At 39.2% G+C, this 23,495-nt stretch overlaps 2 protein-coding genes across 3 annotated transcripts in view; both read left to right on the top strand.

The window, feature by feature from the left end:
• The window catches only part of ahcyl1 (adenosylhomocysteinase like 1), a 63,890-nt gene extending 55,006 nt beyond the window's left edge, over positions 1-8,884 (top strand). The window contains exons 11-17 of one of the 2 annotated variants that reach the window (XM_008109440.3): positions 576-646; positions 963-1,057; positions 1,143-1,241; positions 1,822-1,890; positions 3,964-4,042; positions 6,040-6,160; positions 6,602-8,884. In XM_008109440.3, coding sequence (XP_008107647.1) covers positions 576-646; positions 963-1,057; positions 1,143-1,241; positions 1,822-1,890; positions 3,964-4,042; positions 6,040-6,160; positions 6,602-6,608 — 541 coding nt within the window. In that variant the 3' untranslated portion in view covers positions 6,609-8,884. Of the gene's footprint in view, positions 1-575; positions 647-962; positions 1,058-1,142; positions 1,242-1,821; positions 1,891-3,963; positions 4,043-6,039; positions 6,165-6,601 lie in introns of those variants that run through there. The other variant, XM_003220233.4, reaches the window with a different exon arrangement.
• Positions 8,885-13,651: 4,767 nt separating this feature from the next.
• strip1 (striatin interacting protein 1) overlaps positions 13,652-23,495 on the top strand; it is a 29,216-nt gene continuing 19,372 nt past the window's right edge. Inside the window, exons 1-7 of the mRNA XM_003220234.4 lie at positions 13,652-13,846; positions 18,254-18,323; positions 18,789-18,863; positions 19,748-19,882; positions 21,145-21,265; positions 22,526-22,594; positions 23,267-23,373. Of these exons, the coding sequence (XP_003220282.4) occupies positions 13,700-13,846; positions 18,254-18,323; positions 18,789-18,863; positions 19,748-19,882; positions 21,145-21,265; positions 22,526-22,594; positions 23,267-23,373 (724 nt within the window). The 5' untranslated portion in view covers positions 13,652-13,699. The remainder of the gene's footprint in view (positions 13,847-18,253; positions 18,324-18,788; positions 18,864-19,747; positions 19,883-21,144; positions 21,266-22,525; positions 22,595-23,266; positions 23,374-23,495) is intronic.

The following is a 23,495-nucleotide window of genomic DNA, read 5'->3' as shown; positions in this document are numbered from 1 at the left end:
TTTTTTTGGCAATGGCAGTGTTTTTAATAATGCCTGTGAAATGGATGCCCATATTGGGAATGGGTAAAAAAGGGTATGAGTTGTCAGATTATGACATCCATTGGGAATATCAAAATGAATTAACATCAAGTAGCTCATGAGGCATTACTCTGTGACCCTTCTTTTATCTAAATGTACTGTTTTGCATTTTTAACAATATGAAAAAAGATCCAGTTCTCATCACACAGGAGCCTCACACATTTAATATGAATTACTTTACTTTTAATCCAGTAAGAGGAAAATGATGATGTATAAGGGTTTTTTTTGCCTCAAATGTTTGCCCTTAGTATCTATTCAAAGCTTAGCCTCCATGACTTCTGAAAAATCTATTAATAAAACTGAATGGTATCACTGAAGTAGGACTTTCGTCTATGTAACTGCTTGGGAATATTTGCACAAATTCATGTTACAACTTTGCCAATTGATTGTCTGAACTTATTAAATGTTGAGAAATTCATTTTAAATTGTCAGATCAGCCATTTGTTTTGCACTGTTGTGGTCAGTGTTCTTTTACTCTTTTGTCTTTTCTTTTGCAGCATGGATGGATTTCGGGTAGTAAAGCTCAATGAAGTCATTCGCCAGGTGGATGTAGTTATAACTTGTACAGGTAAAAGCAATTTGGTATGTGTGTGTGTGTGTAAAAGGGATGCCTTTACATCTATACGGTCTTTCTTCTAGTTGTATCTTTTTACTTGTTTCCAAGAAGCAATGCTTCCACTTGACATGGAACTGCTTCCCTACTCAAATTTTCAGTGTTAAAGTAGATTAGTAACCTTCTGAGGATAAATAGGAAGTATAAGCCTCATTACCCACTGTTCTGTTCTATATGCAGTTTTGGAATTAATGTTTTAAGTACAGACAAGTAGTAATTGAGAGTTCAAAATCTTGCTGCAGCTTGCTTTCACTGTCTCTTTTCTCCTTAGGAAATAAGAATGTTGTAACCAGGGAGCACTTGGACCGAATGAAGAATAGCTGCATTGTGTGTAATATGGGCCATTCTAACACTGAAATTGATGTGGTGAGTCTCTATTAATCTTAATTCCTCTTTCAATTCACTCCACAAAGTCTAGTTCTTGACCCCGGACTCAATCTTTCCCTTTCAGGCTAGCCTTCGTACCCCAGAGCTTACCTGGGAGCGTGTACGTTCTCAGGTGGATCATGTAATCTGGCCTGATGGAAAACGTGTTGTTCTACTAGCTGAGGTATGTCTGGGAAAACCCAAAAAGAAACTTCTGTTGTTTATCTGGCTCTTTGCTTCAAAGGAATTGAAGCATATTAGCATGGTCACCTAAATACACACCAAGCAAGCAAGAGGTAATTAATGTACTGGAAGGAGAAAGGGGTTGGGAGCGGGAAAGGGAAATTGTCTGTCTTGAGTATCTCAGAGCCATCTTGCTGGTGCAAAAGCTAGTAAGACCAAAATGCATATAAAAGTCACAAGCTTTCCGTTAAAAATACTTCAATTTCCCATACAGCTCTGAACATCAGAAATATGCGTCAGAAAGATAAATTACTACCTTCATCTAGGAGCATCTAGATGATTTGTCTCAGATTGGAAACACACTGTTTCTAGTCCAGACAATGTAGGCATATCCTAAATTTGCAGAGGACAACAAAATTTGCTTGCAAGCATGGCTCATGGTATATCTGGTCCTACGTTAGATATATTGATAGATTCTTGGTAAAGTAAATTGAACATGTAAAGTTTTTCATACGTTTGATTTCCATATTGTTACATTTCTTAGACTGTTTTTATTTTTATTTTTTGTTCTGTTGCTTTAGGGACGACTTCTCAATCTGAGCTGTTCAACTGTTCCTACCTTTGTTCTGTCCATCACAGCAACCACGCAGGTACTTCACTGTGGGATACTTTTCTGCAGGTCTTCCTGATTTTCCCTATGCTGTAGGTATCATGTGCTTGGAGTGTATGTCTTCATCTAAAGCAGACCAGTACAACCTGTCGCCATCCGGGTGTTTGGGACCAACTCTAGATAGCTTGTCCAGTGGTCAGGAATTCTTGGAGCTGAGGTCCAAAACACCTAGAGGACCACTGGTTATACAGGCCTGATCTAAAGTCTGAGAAAAGCCAGTTTAGAGAATGTTTTGAACTGTGTTTTATTTGTCATTTCATTTATTTTAGCTGTATCCTTGATATTTAAAATGATTACATCTAGAATACTAGTGTAACTGAAAACATGGCTTTTAGATATTACAGGACATTAGCATTAACTAGCATAACGAATGGTGAAGAGTCACAAGGAGGGCTTTACTTCACCAACCTCTGTTGAACCACTTGTAAACCTACATACTCGTATTTATTCTGCAGATTTTATTGTTGTTGTTATTGTTCCCTAGTTTCCCCCAGTTTGGGACCCAAGGCAGTCCACCACAGTTAAAACAAATGCAGTTAAGAATTAACAGTGTATGAAAGTTAAAAAGCAAACCATATTAAATTTGAAACCACTTAAAACAAATTGAAACAGCAACAACAAATAAAAGTCCAACACATTACACAAGGACTTTTGCCCAAAGGCCTGGTATAATAAAAAGGGATATGCCTGCTTGCAGAAAGATAACAAAGAGGGTGCCACTTTACCTTCTCTAAGAAGGAAGTTTCCAGAGCCTTTTCCCATGTTACCACCAAATGTACCTATCAGGCTGGCATCAGAGATAGAATTTCAAACAATATCTGCCCTAAGGGCAAGGAGTCAATAAGAAGGGGAAGGACATGAGAACCTCAGACAAGTAAATATATCAACTGAGGCAGCAAAAAAATATCCACTGGATAAGTTGTGCTGTTTTCTGATTACTTGAATCTCTTGATCACTTGAAATCCTGCTTAGGTTTCCTTTTATTTCTGAACCTCTTCTGTGGTCATCTTCAACTTTCATCTATTTTTTGTTTTTGTTTTCCTATAAAGTCAAGGTTTTTGGGATGTTACATATTTTCTAATGCAGTACACCTAAAAATAAATACTTAAAAATTGTGCCTTCTTTCCTCATTATTCTCTTGTTGGCATCTTTTAGAGTAGCACTATTATTTTGATATCAGATCATGCCACTTTAAGCAGAACCTGAAATGTAAAGAGCTTGTCATCACTGACAGACTGGTGAGAGCAAAAAGAAGCTTAATCCAGACAAGATAGTGGTGCTCCTGCTCAGTGAAAAGACAGATCAAGGAATAAGGCTTCCACCTATTCAATCATGTTATTACCCCCCCCCCCCCAAAAAAAAAACCCACCATCACCCTAGCCAAGAAAGAGTTTTGCAGTTAGGTGTACTCCTGGATTCAGCTCTGAACTTGGAACCAGGGTTTCTGTGGTGGGCAGGAGTGCTTTTTTACCAACTGCCCCTGTTCATCGAGACACCAGATCTGTCCATGGTAGTATACACCTTAGTTCCATCCCATTTGGAATACTGTAATGTGCTCCACATGGGGTTGCCTTTGAAGAGCGCTTGGAAACTTGCTAGTTCAAAGAACTGCACTCACACTTTGCTAACTGGAGTGGGTTACAGGGACCATACTAGTCCTCTGTTAAAACAGCTTCACTGGGTCCAATTTTGTTTCTCGGCACAATTCAAAGCCCCCTGTATAGCTCAGGTCCAGGCGATGTGGTAGACAATATCTCCCTGTGTGTTCTGGCCTAGGCTCTGAGGTTATCAGCACAGGTCCTTTTTTCGCGTCACCACCATCACTAACTTGGTTGGTGAGGACACATGCAACGGCCTTCTAGTGGCTGCCTCTAGACACTAAAACTTCCTTCCCAAGGAGTCCAGAATGGCCTTCTTCCTGCTGTCATAAATCTGTGTTGATTATAAGTTAATAGATTTGACTCAAAGGTATACAAAAGCATAGCAACAGTGTGTTGAAAACAGTGGACAAAGTTTGCAGGTGTTGCTTTCTAAATCTCTCTGATTTTCACAGGCTCTGGCTTTGATTGAGCTTTACAATGCTCCTGAGGGACGATACAAACAAGATGTGTACTTGCTGCCTAAAAAGATGGGTGAGACAATTAAATGTTAAAATCCTTGATTGTAGCCTCATAGTCATTAAGCAGCAGCCTTCTTAACATGTATTTGACATGCAAGGACAGTGCTTCCATCTTACATTTGTTTTGGCTAGCTAAACTTTGAAAATGGAAATGACTCTGGAAATATTATATGTACTGGAATTCATGGATTCTCCCATTTTATGTATGGTCTCTGATCCTTACGGCCCTAGAGTTTAGATATTCTTACATAATGGTCTCCTGTGCTGGGAAATAGTTTTGTCAATCTTATCTGTTTCATTATATTTATGTGGTTGTAAATGTAAGGGTAAACTCAAGAGATAATTAGCCATGGAATAAATATCAAAAGATGGGATATAACTCTAAAAATAGATGCATGCCAATCATCTGGATATTTAAATTTTATGTTAAGTCTTTAAAGGCTGAACCCTTTGTTTTATATAATCACGAAAGAACTGTAGTAAAAAATTTTAAGTATCCATTTTTAGAAGGACCTAATATACTTTTGGATATTTCTGCCTAAAAATATATTGATGGGATGTCTTTAATATGAAGAAAACACAAAGCAGAAGCATTTCCTGTGCCCCCTGGCAAGAATTGTACAATGAAATCCTTTCAATATTGAGTCAAGCTTATTCCTCCTTTTAGCTTGTAACTTCTCTCCAGTAACTTTGGGAGACTATTTAGAAATAAAAAAGTCCCATGTCTGAACGCTGGACCGAAAGTGCATAGCTAAGAGAAATGTATGCTGTCCTAGACTTTCCCCCTAACTGTAATGGTCGCAATCCTGCATGTCTCAGTGTAGCATGGTAGTTTCTCATGCAGAAATATACCATACTTTTGCCACCTCTTACACCTACCACAGAGCTGCTGAAATTCCCTCCTGAGGTCATTCCATGCTTGTTTCACTATTGTGATAATCACAGAATCATCTGGCTACATAATAACTCATATTAACTGCTGGGGCCTCCAGACACTTTATCACCTGATGTAACCATTTCATATCTATCTACAAGGAAAAATCAGGTGCTTCTTCATTTCCCCCCTTTGGTCTATACCAGGCATTGAATGGCAAATGGCAGAGCAGTTCAGCAGCTCTGTGGTAGAATAGGAAGCAGTTGAAAGGTTACCTTACACCAGCATATGGCACTAAACAGATGCCAATCCAGACTGGTTGTTCTATAGTAGGGCTGAAGGGTGGCTTTATATTAAGTATTTTATTAGTACAAATGGCTTTCAGCATTATCTTAAGTCTAAGGAGTATAAACAGGATTATTAAAATCACACTGAAATAGAGTTGAAGAGACTACAAGGACCATCCAGTCCAACCCCCTGCTACGCAGGAACACCAAAACAAAGTCCCTCTGAAATATGGCCATCCAGCCTCTGCTGAAAAGCCTCCAGAGAAGGAGACTCCACCTCACTCCATGGAAGCATATTCCACTGCTGAACAGCTCTCACCATCAAATAAGTTCTTTGAAATGTTTAGATGTAATGTGGGTTGCTGTGAATTTTCTGGGTTGTATGGTCATGTTCCAGAAGCATTCCCTCCTGACGTTTCACCCATATCTATGATAGGCTACCTCACAACTTCTTAGGATGCCTGCCATAGATGTGGGCAAAACATCAGGAGAGAATGCTTCTGTAACATAGCCATACAGCCTGGAAAACTCACAGCAATCCAGTGATTCCGGCCATGAAAGCCTTCGACAATACATTTGCGTGGAATATTTTTTGTGGCAATTTGAATCCATTGCTCCATCATGTCTTAGTCTCCAGGGCAGCAGAAAACAAGCTTGCCTTCTCCTCAATGTGACATCTTTTTAGATATTTAAACATGGCTTCATGTCTCCTCTCAACCTTCTTTTTTCCAAGCTAGACATATTCAGCTTCCTCAGCTATTCCTCATAGGACTTGGATTCCAAAATCATTTTGGGCAACCTTCCCTGGACATGTTCCAGCCAATATGCATCTTTCTTTGTTCTTTCTAGATGAATATGTCGCAAGCTTGCACCTGCCTTCATTTGATGCTCATCTGACAGAATTAACAGATGATCAAGCGAAATATCTGGGACTCAATAAAAATGGGCCCTTCAAACCAAACTATTACAGGTAAACATTCTTCATAAGAGAAAATGGAAACATCTTGAAATATGAATCTATAATTTAGCTATAACTGCATAACATGTATTGTAGTCTTGTCAGTGATCTATTGGGATGAAAAAATTCAAGTTCAAAGACCTACTCAGTCCTTCTGAAATGAACAAGGGAAACATTTGACAGCTCCCAAGATCATGGTCAGGATGTCCTGAGCACCTCAGAGGGAACTCTTGAGATATAAAAAATTAACAGAAGAATAGTGTCTTGAATGAAAATATCTGTTCTTGATGTTTAGTTGTCAGTGAAATTTGATGTGATACAATGAGTAAGATATTAGAAATAGGATGGCTGAGATAGCAGTCTCCCTTGCCTGAGACAGGCATGTCTGTAGGACAGTGTGTCTTGGTGTGATTCACATTGCTTAACACTAGCGTTCTCTCTCCTTTTCCATAGGTACTGATGGACCATAATGCTGAAGGACCAGATCACATAATCTACACAAGAGCTTTAGCAAGAATATTTTTAAAGAACATATTTTGTGTTAGTTCTAAAATGTATTTTTTTCTTTTATTCATGTGATTTTATTGTCTGCTCTCATTCTTTTAATATTTCTCAGTCTTTTTGTCTGACCTTGCAGACAACCTGGGATTTCCCAGCCGCATCACCATTGCTTTACTATGGTTTCAGCTCCTTAGCTCTGCTACAACGGAGTGGATTCCCTTTGGTGATGTGAGGCTTTCATTTCCTGTGGTGATTTTAAATTTTAATTTAATATTTTCCAGGGCACCTTAGTTGCAGTTGATTGATCTGCAAAATATTAAGAATACTATTTTTTTTCTGTGGAATTATCTGCAAATTCTAAATTGCCTTAATGAGCCCCAGTTCATTAGCTGCCAGATCAATGCTCCTTTTCCTGCAGAGAGAGTTGATACCTTGTGGCTAAATTATAGGTGTATATGCAGCAAATGCCTAAACCCTGATTTTAATAGTATTGCATTCAGAAAAGTCCTACTGATTTCAGCGGGGCAATCTTAAATATTATTTATTATCCATTTTTTCTAATGAAACATGTTGCTGCATGCTTGGCTTCACTAAGCCAGAGTTTGAGTCATGCAGCTCTCCAAATGTTGTTGCACTAAAATTCCCAGCATTCCTCACCTCTAGCTAGAACTACTGGAATGTTTAGTCCAAGAACATTTTAAGGCCTTCATGATTTCCCACACTGAAATAAGGCTAGATAGATTTCATCTTCTCTTATGAGTTGCTAGGGTGCTAATATGAATTGAACTGGATATTGCCTATCCACTATCTTCATCACTCTGTGGATTTTAGGCTTTCTTCTTCCTCTTCTTCTTCCAATCAAGACAGCCCAATACCTTATTTAAAATGCAGTTGATGAGAATTCCTTTTGATTCTAGTCTGGAGAATTTTTAAAACAGAAAATTTCAGTTAATGTATTGCAGAATTCCTAGGGGCCACTATGAAGCAGATCAACATTTTGAGCTGAATAATCTCTTGTACTTTATTCCTTTATTTGCACAATACAGGAGATGCTTGGATGATAATAGTAGCTTAACTTCTCTGATCCTATAAAGAATTAGTTATTTATGTAAAACTCTTCCATCTTCAGGCTCCATTTGTAGCAAATGAAAATTGAAGGTGGAATCCCATCCCATTGGCACTGCTGTTTTAAGTGCTCTGTTGTTTTAATGATCTCAGTTCTGTTAGGCTGGCATGTCAAATTTGCATACTATCTCTCTTGTGAGATTACAGTGCAGCCCAGTTTATATTTTAGTGCCATGAAAATGAGGGAAGGCTTCAGCATCGATGAGGGAGGGAAATGTTAAGTTAAAAATGACAGTTCAGGCAAATATTGCCTTGGTCTGAGTATTGCAAACTCAGTATTGTGCTGAAGTCTTGAGGGGAAGTAAGAACAAGCCAGAAACTACTGTGAATCATCGTGAATACATGACCAACCTTGAACTTTCTGCCTTTCATGTAATCTTTGCAGAAGACATGATGTAAATACAGAATATGACATTCCTTATTCCATCTTCATGAAATCTGTCCCATTATTCTGTGATGTAGGTTGTTATCCTTCACTGAGAAAAATAAATGACCTGTGATGAGGAGCCTGAGCTTAGCACAACCGCCATGCTTACTCTCTGCCCCTAAATGACCGTCCTGTAGTATCTTTTGTACCAGGTGGGTGTTTGGTTTCAACCGGCCTTGCAAAATGGTGCTGGCTATTGACAGACTTGAATTCAGGATCTCCCTTGGCCTTTTCAACTTGTATCCATCCCATTCCCCAGAATCTGATTTTAGATTTGGCCAGCCCTAATAGATTCAGTTCTTTCCTTTTTGTATCTCAGTCCTCCTCTTGTTTCTCAATTCCGTTATTACACGTTTTTATCCTAGAATTGGCTTGGCCAATGCGAGCGAATCTACAAGACTCCTCTGTGACGCTCAAGAAGACACCTTCATTCCATTTGTCTGCCTCTGTGTTGCAGTGTCAATAGATAACTTAGCTAAGGGCTCCATCTCTGTATAAGCCATGGAATAAACTCTCATGCCTGGCAACACCTCAGTTTGATTGGAGGGAGCATGTTATAGCATCAGCCCAGGTGGGGATAGGTTTATTTTGTATATGAATGATTTTTAATGAATGCAATATTAATTCTTGCAGATGAGCAATAAATCATTACGCAAAGTCTAAATAAAATGGTTAGAAAATTACCTTTGCTTTGATTTCTTTCCCCTTCTGGATGAATAGCTAGAAGTAGTAGTTTCAAAGGAACTGGAGAACAGACTAGCTCCCTGCCAGTTTCAGTGTTAGATATTGGTTTTTATACTGTTCTCTTGGAGAGGCATGTACAGTGTAAAAAGGTATATATAAATTGAGTACACTGATTGATACCCGGCATATTGATCAGCATAATACTGATTTGCTTTTCCAAGAAGGAAAATATTTTTGAGATTGAGAAAAAATGGATATTAACCATAAAGAACTTATGAAAAGCCCTGGATTCATTCTTCCACCATCATTGCTAATTGACGTTTTAAAAGGGGAATTTCAATTACAGTTATCTTTTTACTACAAGGCATGTTACTAGCTAATTAAAACTGAATAAAACAAGTTACATTATTAATATTGAACTGAGGAAGTAATTGACAGGACATTGCTTCAATACTCTTAAATATGTATGGGATCCTTAATAGGGGATTTTACAATATAGGATGCAAAATTGTGTTTAGACTTAGCTTTCCTAAATGAAAATGCAATGGGGTCATGCACAAGTCATGCTTCCTCAGCTGAAAGTGAGCCTGCTTTTGCTAATCTTTCATTTGAAACATTAAAGGGACTTCCATTTTCATTTATCCGTTTAAAAGGTTGCCCTGTAATAGGAAGCTCTCAGGGTGACTTAAAGGATTAAATACACGGGATAAAATCAACAATAGTAAAATGCATGTTACGGAAATTACAATGCAGCCTGAAAATTGATGGACAATGATCAAGTGCAGAGAATACAAAGAGTGAAAGAAAGGTAAAAGATAATGCACCAAGATTTAAAAGCTCTCTCGCTGGTACCGAAAGAGCAGTTGAATTGGGTGTCAAAAGTATTGCATTAAGAGGGCATTATGTAACTAGGACACTACTAAAAAGCACTCAGTTTTCTCATCTTGTGGAGTTATCTGAACAAAAACCTCTACATGTAGGATCCAGGTGGGTATAACCAGGAAGACAGTCCTTCAAGCATCAAGCTCATAAGCAGCTTGGAGTCACTTCTGTTCAGTCTTAGAAACAGAATAAGAGCCAGTAAAGATGTCAAGAGTATTGGAGGATACTGGCCAACACACCTTTTAGTGCCTTAAATGTTAGCCATGTTTCTGGGTATGTTTGACCTGCCAGTTTCAAAAATAGCACCAGTTTTCCCCCTTCAGCTCTAGTTTTTGAGATAAAGAACATATGGCACCTACCAGTCGCTATCTGCTCTCCCACTGAAAATCATAACTGTATCTAAGAAACTATCCAATGCAATTTTCTAAATCAGTACCCCAAATAACCACAGCAATAGCCTTAAAAGCCAAGATGCCAAGGTATTTTTTATTGGGCTGTGGAATAGATATTACTGGACTTGAGATGCAGAATAGGATGTAAGAGCTAGCTAAATTTGGGATTTAGCATAAGAATGGAAAGAAGCCATGAACAGAAACCCTCCAAAAAATGTAGAGATCAAATAAGTCAATGAACCCTGCCATGATCTGTCAAAGAGGATGCAGGAAAAGAGCATCAGATCAGATATACGTATACTGGTGGAACCTCAATTTGTGGACTTTTCAGGAGTCTCATAATAAATAGCGGTACTGTTCCATTATTCTAAAGTTAACTGACATTTGAACCGAGGTCAATCATCTTGGTTTGAAGAGGTAAAATTTCCAACCCAACTGATCATAATGAGTTGATTTCTGTATCTGGGTCCAACCCTGTAATTTTTTTCTCTTGCTGCCCTCTCACTTTTCCACACGCATAAGGACATAAGGGGGAGAAATGTCAACAGTTAAATAAGTTGTTGGGTACCTTCAGGTTGTTTCTAACCAACACAATCCTAAGGTTTCTTATTGGGTGTGTTTTTAAAGCAAGATTTGTTCAGAAGATGTTGGCCCTTCCAGACAGGCCCTATATCCCAGGATCTGATCCCAGGTTTTCTGTTTATCCCAGATTATCTGGCAGTGGGAACGCATAATCCAGGTAAAAGCAGAAAATCTGGGATCAGATCTTGAGATGTAGGGCCTGGCAGGAAGGGCCCTCAGAGGCTGAGAGAATGTGATTTGCCCAAGATCACCCAGTGAATATATATGGTAGAGGAGGGAATCCAACCCTGACTCCAAAGGTGCAGCTACACCAGGCTGTTTGGGCCTCCATATCCCAGAAGCCCTAGCCAGCTTGTTCAATGGTCAGGCATTCTGGGATTTGGAGGTCCATGCAGCTGCAGGGCTGCAGTTTGAGGATGCCAGATCTACAATGTAAAATGAATGCGGTTTGACACAGTACTTATGGAATCCTGGAATTTGCAGTTTGGTGAGGTTCCAGCACTCTCTGGCACAGAAGGCTAAAGACCTTGTAAAACTACCCAAGCTTTGAGCCATGGCAAGGGATGTCAAACTGAATTGTGTCGTCGAAAGCTTTCATGGCCAGAATCACTGGGTTGCTGTGAGTTTTCCAAGCAGGATAGCCACGTTCCAAAAGCATTCTCTCCTGACCGTGCACAAAGAATCTGCAAACCTCACCTCCTCCAAGGTGAACTAAACCACCTAAACTGGGCTCTACAGGCCAATGGATACTCCACCATGGACATCAGAAGAGCTGTAAGGCCAAGAGCAAGCCAGGAGAGTAAAGACAAAGATCCACCCAGAGGAAAAGTGTTCTTACCATACATCAAGGGAACCACTGACCGCATAGGCAAACTGATGAAGGAGCACAACCTACAAACAATCTACAGACCCACAAAGAAAATCCAACAAATGCTACGGTCAGCGAAGAATGAGGGATCCTCTCACCTCTGCAGGAGTCTACCGTTTACCATGCAGCTGTGGACAAGTCTACATAGGGACTACCAAACGCAGCGCCCAAATACGAGTCAAAGAATATGAAAGGCACTGCAGACTAACTCAACCTGAGAAATCAGCCATAGCAGAGCACTTGATGAACCAACCTGGACACAGTATATTATTTGAGAACACAGAAATGCTCGACTACTCCAACAACTATCATGTCAGACTACACAGAGAAGCCATTGAAATCCACAAGCATGTGGACAACTTCAACAGAAAAGAGGGAACCATGAAAATGAACAAAATCTGGCTACCAGTGTTAAAAAAACACAAAAATCAAAACTGTAAATAAGAAGCAACACTCTGAAAACAGCGGAGTTTCAGACATGGGAATCCAGGGGCAGCTAACAACTCTGAATGAAGGATGCCCCCAGGAAGGAAGAAGCCAGGAGATGAAGCGATTCAATGCTAATTAAGGTGATTAACTACAACATTCACACTGCAACTAACAAAGAGTTCTTCTCTCACCCTGGACTTTCCACAGATATATAAACCTTCCTTGCTTAGTTTCTCCATACCTCACAACCTCTGAGAGAATACTTCTAGAACATGGCCATACAGCCCGGAAAACATACAACAACCTATTCTCTCCTGGGTTGTTGTATGTCTTTCGGGCTGTGTGGCCATGTTCCAGAAGTATTCTCTCCTGACGTTTCGCCCACATCAATGGCAGGCATCCTCAGAGGTTGTGAGGTATGGATAAATTAAGTAAGGAAAAGAAAGAATATATATCTGTGTATAGTCCAAGGTGTGGCAAGAGTTCTTTGTCACTGGGAGCCAGCATTAATGTTTCAGTTAATCACCCTAATTGGCATTGGAAATGTTTTGTCCCTTGCCTGGGGGCATCCTTTGTTCAGTCAAGTCGTTATTGTGTTGGTTCCCATCTACTGATTTGATTTTGGAGTTTTGTAATACTGGTAGCCAGATTTTGTTCATTTTCATGGTTTCTTCCTTTCTGTTGAAGTTGTCCACATGCTTGTGGATTTCAATGGCTTCTCTGTGTAGTCTGACATGATAGTCGCCCACATCTATGGCAGGCATCTTCTGAGATTGTGAGGGCTGTTGGAAACTAGGCAAGCGGGTGGAGTCCAGGTGAAAGAACTCGTCAGTTTGAGGAATGTGTGAACGTTGCAATTGGCCATCTTGATTAGCATTGAATGGCCTTGCAGCTTCAAAGCCTGGCTGCTTACTGCCTGGGGGGATCCTTTGTTGGGAGGTGTTAGTTAGCCCTGATTGTTTCCTGTCTTGAATTTCTGTGTTTTCAGAGTGTTGTTCTTTATTGACTGTCCTGATTTTAAGAGTTTTAAAAATACTTTTAGCCAGATTTTGTTCATTTTCATGCATTCCTCCTTTCTGTTGAAATTGTCCACATGCTTGTGGATTTCAGTGGCTTCTCTGTGTAGTCTGACATAGGACTCCCCCAGACAGGAATCAGCCAGGCCTCGAAGCTGTAAGGCTTTTCAATTCTAATCAGGGTGATTAATTGGCCTCCAACAGACGAGTTCTTTCTCCCACCTTGGACATTCCACAGATATATTAACCCACTTGCCTAGTTTCCAATATACCTCACAACCCCTGAGGATGCCTGCCATAGATGTGGACGAAACGTCAGGAGGGAATGCTTCTGGAACATGGCCATACAGCCCGGAACACTCACAGCAACCCACTCAAACCGAATTCTTTGTAATCGGGGCAATTGCTTGCCTTCCCTCAAGGCATGCAAAATGGCTGCTGGCGAGAAACCTTTGGACTCTGCGCTCGCTTTAACAACACCGTGCTATGTAGCTTTATAGCCTTGCCACTCGAAACATGGCTCCTACGCGGGGAGCTGCCGTCACTAAGTCTATCCGCCACTCTCAAGGTGGCGGCGTTTCCGGAAAGATTGAGGCCCTGCCAAGTCTCGCGAGAGCTGCCGGCGTTGGCGGCGGCGTCGTCGTGATGGAGCCGGGCGGTGGCGGAGGTCCGGGCGGCTTGCTCATTGTCAATAACAAACAACGGAGCGGGGCGCTGGGGCTGGCCACACCGCCGACGGGGCCCGGAGGAAAGGGTCGGGAACCCAACCGCAACCAGCGGAAGGACTCGGAGGTCGGTCGGCCGGGAGGGGAGGGGGCCAGGAGCCTCGCCTCACCTGCCAGGCCTTGTGTATTCTTTTCTAGGCATAGGCCCATTGTCAGCCAACGGAAGCTGTGGCGAGCACGCCTAAATGGGCATGGGCAAACTTAAGCCCTCCTTCCAGATGTTTTAGACAACTCCCACCATTCTTAACAGCCTCAGGCCCCTTCCTTTTCCCCCCTCACCTGCTTAAACTGAGGAAAAGGACTGAGGCTGTTAGGAATGGTGGGAGTTGAAGTCGAAAACACCTGGAAGGTGGGCCCAAGTTTGCCTATGCCTGGCCTAAATGGTACCAGATGCTGGCTCATCTGGGAAGCCAAGCAGGGGCAGCCCTGGTTCGTACTTGGGTGGGAGGCTGCCAAAGAGTACCAGGTACTGTACTTTCTTCAGAGGAAGGAAATGACACGTTTGATACCACTATGTGACATGTTTTCTGTTTCTGGTTTAAATGTGTTATTTCCTGTTTAATTGTGCATTCAGGTGAATGCAGTAAGAAGTGCCTGTGGGCCATGTGATGTCTCTGAGACCCATATAATAATAGTAGTAGTAATAATAATAATAACTTTATTCTTATACCCTGCCTCCATCTCCCCGAAGGGACTCGGGGCGGCTTACATAAGAAAACAGTCCATAAATTTAAAACACAATATACTGTAATAACATAGTTATACAACAACATAACATGACCATTATTAAAACGAAAACATCAGTTGCTATGTACAGAGAGTGATTCGTGCAAAACTCTGAGTAAAGTCCATGAGTAAAAGAGAGACGGGTGGGGGAGGACAAGGAACCAATTGTGTTGAAACACTAAAACCTATAAAATGGGGGGCAATATTAAAGTGCGGCACAGTTTGAAAACAAGATACGTGGCTGGTGGCCCCTTCACTCAAAAGCGCACTGAAACATCCATATTTTTAGACTCCGGCGGAAGGTGGGCAACGAAGGAGCCAGTCTAATCTCCCTGGGGAGCGAGTTCCAGAGTCAGGGAGCCACTACCGAGAAGGCCCTCTCTCTCGTCCCCACCAACCGTGCTTGAGACAGAGGTGGGGGTGAGAGAAGGGCCTCTCCGGAAGATCTTAGGGCCCGTGTGGGTTCATAGGGGAGGAGGCGATCACGGAGATAAGCAAGTCCCGAACCGTTTAGGGCTTTGTAGGTGATAACTTGCACCTTGAATTGGGCTCAGAAAAGTATCGGTAGCAAGTCATTCAGTCATTCATAATAGTTGCGATCAGGATGTCACAGTCTTGGAATTATCCTACATCGCATGCAGGTAGAGATACAGTGGGGAGCCCCAATATCTGTTTCAGATCACTGAACCAGGAGCTATTCCCCAATCTTTCAAATAGATCTGAGTACAAGTTATTCTTCATCAGGGATTCTGAAATCCAAGATACTCTTAAATTGGGTAGATAAAGTGGTGATACCTTTGCCTTCTGATGATTTAGTACAGAGGTTCTCCACCTGGGGCCCCCAGATGTTTTTGGCCTACAACTCCCAGAAATCCCAGCTATTTTACTAGCTGTTAGGATTTTTGGGAGTTGAAGGCCAAAAACATCTGAGGACCCTAGGTTGAGAACCACTGATTTAGTATATACACAACATTTTAAAATATTGTGTATAAAATTACTTTCAGGCTATGTGTATAAAAAGTGTATGGAGCGTAAATGAATTGCATGTTTAGACTCGAATGTCATCTGCAAGATACGTCATTATATTCAAGTTCAGGTTCACTTTATTACAGTCAGTGACCAGTTCGATATTATATGGAGGTATGCAAATGCAATTCTCTCACACCAGAAGCGACTTGCAGTTTCTCAAGTCGCTCCTGACACGAAAAAAACAGAGTTGTAATACCCCAGAAACTTTGTTTTTGTGACTGCCACAAACTATGTTGAATTGATTGAGATTCCCATTAGATATTCATTGAAAAACTATAGCAAAATGTGCTGCATGATGTTCCGCAAAAACAAAGTTATTCTTATGATGTTTGCTTATATCTCGCTTTTTCTCTCCAGAAGGAGAGGGTTTTTTTTGTAATTTAATAAACTTTTTCCATGTTTTTATGATAGAATCCATTAGGAAATAACATTTATACAACTCCCCTGTTACGGCTGCCAGCTCCACTGGCTGCCAGTCTGCTACTGAGCACAATTCAAATTTCTGGCTTTAGCCTATAAAGCCCTAAATGGTTCCAGCCCAGCTTACCAGTCCGAATGTATGAACCACGCTATGAACCATCACGGAGATTAAGATAATAATAATAATAATAATATTATAATAAATCTTTATTTATATCCCACTTTTCTCCCTAAAACGGGACCCAAAGCGGCTCACAACATTGTGTAAAAGTCAATATAAAACTATGTACATATATAAAACACAAACTATAAAACAATTTTACAATCAGAGGTAAGTATACATATTTTAAAACATTCATCTCTAATACAATTTTTGCAAGCTACTCAACAAGACAGATGGTAAGGTTAACATGACTCAATAAAAGTTAGCCTTCCTGTCATTACAGCTAAGATCTTCTGGGGAGGCCCTGCTCTCGGTTCCACCTCCTTTGCAGGCACGGTTTATGTGGATGAGAGACAGGGCCTTCTCAGTGTGGCCCCTCAGCTATGGAACTCCCTCCCCAGTGATATTCCATCAGCGCCTTCTCTTCTAGCCTTCAGAAAGAAAGTTAAAACATGACTATGGAAACAAGCTTCATTGAAATAAATGAACATAGAATCTGTGCAATGACAATTGGAATGGCCCCGGATTACAACTTTGGATTATGAGATTTTAATAGTTGATATAACTGTTTTTAGATGTTTTAATTCTCTGGTTTTTAATGTATATATTTACCAATTGTATGTTTTTATGGCATTGAATAATTGTCGATATGTGAGGCCGCCTCTGAGTCCCCCTTGGGGTTGAGAAAGGTAGGGTACAAATATGGTAAATAAATAAATAATAAACCAGGAACAAAAATTGTGTTGCATAGTGTACTCAGCTTGCAGCTATTAGTTCAGCCACACGTAACACTGTTAACCTTGTTTGAAGAGATGATGGTGCGTACATTCATTCTCGCTGATTTAACATTTAACTTTAAATCTTGGCTTGGAAAAGTAGCCATGAGTGCATCTGGACTGTAGAATTCATGCAGTTTGACACCACTTCAACTGTCCTGGCTCAATATTACGGGATTATGGAATTTATAATTTGGTGAGGTGCCAGTGCTCTTTGAAGAGAAGGCTAAAGACTTTGTCAAACTGCAGCTCACATGATGCTGTAGCAGAGCGTAGAGTTAAACTGCATTCATTTTATAGTACAGTTGCACTCCTGGTTAGTATCTGGGTGGGAGACCGCCAAAAAATAGTAGGTGCTGAAGACTATGCTTCAGAAGAAGAAACTGGCAAACCCACCATTGATTTTCCGTCATCTAACAAAACTTGCAAAATTAATGTTATCTCCATAAGTCAATTGACCATTTTAAGGCACATATACACATACAGGTAAATATTGAGGAATAAATGCAAATAAAGATGTAATTAGAATTACGAATTTAATCTTAAATTGCAATTCGTCTGTCCAGCCATGCACCCACTGCTGCCATTGTTAAAGCACAGAGCTGCAAACCTCATTCAGACTTTTATAATTTTATGACACTTCTCTACATGTGAAATCTTTAATCCTGTTACAGGTGTATATTCTTTTTATTACAAAAATGCCAAGAAAAATTCCACAATTGCAAGAGTGTATACATTTTTGGGGGGATGCTCTATGTGTATGTATATAGATAGATGAATAAAGAGAGGGAGAGAAAGAGATTGAACTATCTACCCCTCCTTCATGGGAGCTTTTGCTCCCATTCTCATCTAACTCAGGAGCATAGACCTGGAACTTGATGTACCTTACTTCCAAGTAGACAGTCTAAGGGTGCATATGCACTGTAGAATTAGTGCAGTTAAACACCACTTTAACTGCCTTGGCTCAGTGCTATGGAAATCATGGGAGTTGTAGTTTAGAAGGTATTTAGCCTTCTCTGCCGAAGAGGGCCGGTACCTCACCAAACTACAAGTCCCATAATTCCAAAGCATAGAGCCAATGGCAGGTTAAGTGGCTTCAGACTGCGTAAAAATCTACAGTGTAAATGTATTCAGTGACTTTCAGAATGACTGGAGATTGACACTTGCATAATGTGGCAAAGCAGGCTTGAGGGAGTGGGAGATTTCAGAGTGAACAGGTTACCATGGTAACTATGAAGCTGTGGGTGGAAAGTTAAGCAATGTTTAATATTGAACCTGCCTTAGTCAGCAGGATTCTACCTGTAAAGGGGTGTTTTTTTATTTACATTGCCTTCTCTCAAATTTAATTTACTTTTTGTAGGGTTTCTCAGAATCACCAGACTTTGAATTTGAATATGCAGATACAGACAAATGGGCTGCTGAACTGTCAGGTAAAATTGAAGCCGGCTTAAAGTTGTTGCTGTTCTTACTTTCTTCTGAAACACTTCATTAATCTTTGTAATAGATACTAAGATTTCAGAAAAATTAAATATTTGGAGAATGATACTGTTGAAATTGGCACTCCTGTGCTCTATATTTGTTCTCTTATTTTTCTGAGGAATGTTGTATAAGGAAAGTATATACATAAATCTTTGTAAAATGGAAAAGGCACTTGTTGAACATTATATTATAGTTTCCATTTTTGTTAAATGCTGTTGTTTTTGCAAATTTAGTTAGTGTAATAGGTTGGATCCAGATTGGCGTCTCTGTATCTAAAAAGCTGTCTTGTGCCTATGTATTTGTTAAATTACAAAACTATCTCCAAGCATGAGGTTGATGTTTAAGCAAATCATTGTCTTCTTTAAATTGTGCTCTAAGCGATATAACATCTGGTAATCACTATTCTGTCTGGACAGAATTATATAGTTACACCGAAGGGCCTGAATTCCAGCTCAACAGAAAATGCTTTGAAGAGGATTTTAGGCTCCATGGTAAGAATGATGTGTCATCTCTCTTCTATGAAACTGTGAGGCTGGTCTGTGTCAGTTCTAAAGTGTAGTCAGATTTTTTTCTATTTGGAATGGAATTAAATAGCAAAATATTAGGTGTTTCAATATCACATGGTTTTTTTCTTCTTCGACTAGTTTAATTTCACCAAATTATCATGGACTGCTTTAATTTGATTTATGAACCAAAAACTTTTGAAGGAAAGGTGAAAACTTCATTTTTTGGAAGATTATTGAAAGGAAGAAAGGTCTTTAGGATTGGAAATTCCTTTTTTTAAATGTCTGCAGTATTGCTCTGCACTGTTTAGCATTAAGGAAAAAACTCGAAACCAGAACTGGACTTCCTGCTATTTCCCCATCTCTCCTTCCCATGGTTTTATGGGTATTTTTGGCAGTTCTTGCACCTTGTTCATGTTATTTAACCGTGCAAAGACTGTGAATGGAAACAGTTACCAGATTGGTGTTATGATACTATCTTCATATATTCATATTGCAAAGAAATTGTGGGTCTTACCCATAAATAATATCAACAACAGCAACACAACAACAGCAACAATAATAAAATTAATTTTTACTTGCCTCCCTTAACGTCTCAAGTTGGGGTACAACAAAGTCAAAACATGAACATAAAATACATGCAGTAAAATACACAGATAAAAATACACCATTTTAAAATACATACACCAAATGCAAGGTACAAAAATCAATGTATGGTCGCAATAGAATATATTCAGGAAGTTTGGGTGCTCCAATATTTCTAACATATGGATTTCTCTTCACTGGCTTTGTGCTGTAAAAAACTAGACAGTCTTATAATGCCATCCCTTTCTTCAGAAAGCAGCATCACATCAAACTGTTTGCTTTTGCAGTGCTTGATAAAAAATGGATAGAATTGGACACCAACCAGCACCGTACTCATGCTATGAGACTTCTGGATGGCCTTGAGGTCACTGCGCGGGAGAAGAGGCTCAGGGTGGCTCGAGCCATCCTTTATGTCGCACAAGGTACATTTTTGTTACTTTTGTAGGAAGTGCTCAGTTAGGAAATGTCAACAAATGTCTGTTTAATGCCTTTGTAGAATTTTTTTTCAACATGGTAATTTAACATGCTTCCTTGAAATCTCTTTAAAAAGACAGGAATTAAAAACTCTTCCCCTCTGCAACATGAAGCTGCCATTAAAGCTAACAAAGCTGAACTAATTCAATGATACCTACTCTATTATATTTTATCCCTTGAACATGACAGTTAAATGATTGAATCTTTATTCTTAATTGTTTGGGACTGAAATTGGTAATGAAATAGAATATATCATTCATCTTTTTTCTTGAATAAACCTGAACTGTGTTTCTAAGCAAGAACATTAAATACAGTTGTCACTAAGTGTGTCTATGGTTTGCACATAGATTACACAGCCTATGGTTCATACATAGATTACACAGCCCAGCAACAACAATAACATTTCTTCGTGTCTTGGTTTTTAGGCCTGTTCCTGGAATTATTTGGGGTGCTGATTCAGAAAATTGCATTGGATAGACCACATCTGCTATAGTTTCTTAGATATGATTATCATGATTTTTATGGGTGAACAGATAAAAGACTGGTATATGGCATATGTTTTGTAACTCAAAAACTAAAGGGGAAAGCTGGTACTGTTTTTGGAATCAGCAGGTCAAATATACCAAAAAAGGACTAACATTTGAAGCACCAAAATATTGTTGGACAGTGTTATCATAACTAGATAACATAATAGTACTGTAATTCATATTATTTTAGTCACTAGAATTTCTCTAAATCTAGATGCTAGTTTACTAGAGAAGAATGCATTGAATGGAATTTATGTTAGAGTTGTCTTACCTTGATTGTATTTGGGACTAGCAATTGAATCTAAACCACAATCTTTTTTTATGTAGTAAAATTGTCGGGTAACAAGAGTATCAGATATATCTGTTCATGTGGGAAATATTTACTATTAGTATGATCACATATTCTCAGGCTTTAAATATAAAATCCTGTATCAACCTTGTGTTACAATCCTGTGGTAAGTCAATATAATTCTGAAGACTGGATTCCTGGAGAGACTGGAATTCTAGTCAGCTGTTTTCAAATTCTGATGTCATCATCTATTGAGCTTCGAAAATCTTATACCCTTTTTCCTGGGCAAAATGTCTTGGTTCTGGTTGGAACAATAGCATATTTTATCTGTAAAATAAATGGGGATCACTGTGATTTCTGTAATTTGCAATGTAATATGTATTTGTTATTGTAGGTACATTTGATGAGTGCAGCTCTGAAGCTGAAGTTCAGTCCTGGATGAGATACAACATATTTCTTTTGCTTGAAGTTGGCACTTTCAATGCTTTGGTGGAACTTTTGAACATGGAAATAGAGTGAGTTCATTGTCAATGCAGAATCGGGCCTTTGGGAAGAATGTAGCTATTCTGCTCCATTATTATCTGGCCCACCACAATATATATTTCTGAACAGGTCGTTTAATGAGTCTGATGTTTGATTGTCTTTCACAAGTAATAACAATATACGAGTCAGATGCTTGATTAATTTTGTTGTCTGTCCAGCATTCATCTGATTTCATAGAATATTATATTTTCTTTACATTGCAAAAAAGGTCAGTAGGTGTTGCAGCTAATACTTTTCATCTGCGTATTAAATATGTAACTTAGATTTTTAAACTTTTTCCAATTAAAGAAAAATCAAGTTATTTAGAATTTATAACTTATGTGGATGACTTTGGTGAATTTATTAGCTAGGAGCCAAACTTTGACTAATACAAAAATTAATTGTCTTGGGCTCAAACAATCTGCTCAAACTAGTACTTCCCTATCCCATTATTTTGATCCTTATTTTACCCTTTGATTCTTGATGTTTAACTTGCAATGATAAGTGCTAAATGGTGAAAGATGAACCATAGGCAAAATGTGACAGAATGGAATGATTTCTTACAAATAAACACGTATTCATGTAATCTTTTCATTCTAAGTTATACTGGTTGTCCTCCTGGTGTATTTCATTTAAAAATTGGCAGTAGGATCAGCCATTCTGGGAGGATTTTGTGTAGCTCAGAGTAGATCAGTATTACATTTTTAATAATATGGTAAGAAAGAGTCTTTTCTATTTTTACCCTGTAATAGAAGAAGTGCACTCAGTTATCCAGTCAACCTTGGGTTAGTGGCCTTTATCCTCTGTACCCTCATACTTGGATGATAGGATTTTCTTATTTCATTTCTTGCATAGAATGTCCCAGCCTTTCATCAAGGAAACAGACTACTGTATTTCTTCAGTTAGAAGGTGTACTTTTTCCTATATAAACTTATCTAAAAAATGGGGTGTGTCTTAGGTGTATGTTAAACATTTTTGTTGGTGGTGGTGAAATTAGGGTGTGTCTTACAATTGATGGTGTCTTACAGTTGAAGAAACCCGGTATTTTTTCCCACAAACATATCAATTTAGTCTGTTTATGCCTATTGAAGACATAAAGATATTCAATTGATAGGATTTCATTCTTCTTTTGGAGATGTCACCTACCTACTACTTTACACAAGGAATGCTCTCTGAGCAAGCTTATGAAGTGTAGTTCTCTTTGGTTTGACATTGTTACATTTCAGCAATATTTTCTACTTCTTTTTGTCCAGTAATAGTGCTGCCTGTAGCAGTGCAGTGAGGAAGCCTGCCATCTCCTTAGCTGATAGCACAGACTTGAGGTGAGAAAATACGTTGCTGATGAGGTAAAATTTCCTTATGAAACAGTCACGTTTGCAAAGATGCCTTTTCTTTCCCCTACAGCTTTTGCATTTCATGTATTTTCTGCTATCAGCAGATTTTTACAGCATTCAGCTTTGTAGATTTCTTGTGGTGTAGTGTTGTGTCTTAAATTTCCTTGATTGAGGCAGTCAGAGAGATCAGTAAGTCAAACAAACTGAATATAAAGTAGCAAACACTGATGTGTATCTTGGTGGATCATGGACACAACTGTTATCTCAACTGTAGCTGAATTAATGAAGCTGAAAAATGGCCAGTTCTCCAAAACAGATGCTTGTATCCAATCTTTAATTGACAGAGTTCTGAGTGCATTTTTTTCTGAAGAATTGCAAGTGTCTAAAAAAACCCAGTTGGTTTTGGAAATAATGGACTATGAATAGGAGGAAATTGTTGACCCTTTATCAATGAAATATGTTTTGTTGTTCCTCCATGCATAACATTTTCCCACCTCTGAGGAAGATAGTTGAAATATACTGAGCAGATTTTTTTTCTTTTCTGTTATTTTCTTCAGTCCCTATTTATATACTTAAATGGATGGCTTATTTTACTTGCATCTCTGTAGAATAGTTTTGAATAAGCTGAATTATATAGTTTTTTTTCCAATTAATTTGCAGGGTGCTGCTGAATATTATGTACCTTATTGTAGAAACTGTCCGTCAGGAATGTGAAGGAGACAAGCCTGAATGGAAGACAATGAGGCAGACTTTCAGAGCAGAACTAGGTATGTGTTCTTTTGTTGCCCATCTAGGAGCTGCTTGATAACTCCTATGACTAAATAAATATCAGTCAGCTTGGAAAAGAAGTGTTCTGCCTTTGATCTAATTGCATACAACCATCGTTGTG

This window comes from Anolis carolinensis, chromosome 4 (genome assembly GCF_035594765.1).
Source record: "Anolis carolinensis isolate JA03-04 chromosome 4, rAnoCar3.1.pri, whole genome shotgun sequence".
In the NCBI taxonomy this organism is placed as follows: domain Eukaryota; kingdom Metazoa; phylum Chordata; class Lepidosauria; order Squamata; family Dactyloidae; genus Anolis; species Anolis carolinensis.
Note: the sequence above shows the minus strand (reverse complement) of the source record. Positions and strands in the feature narration are given on the sequence as shown.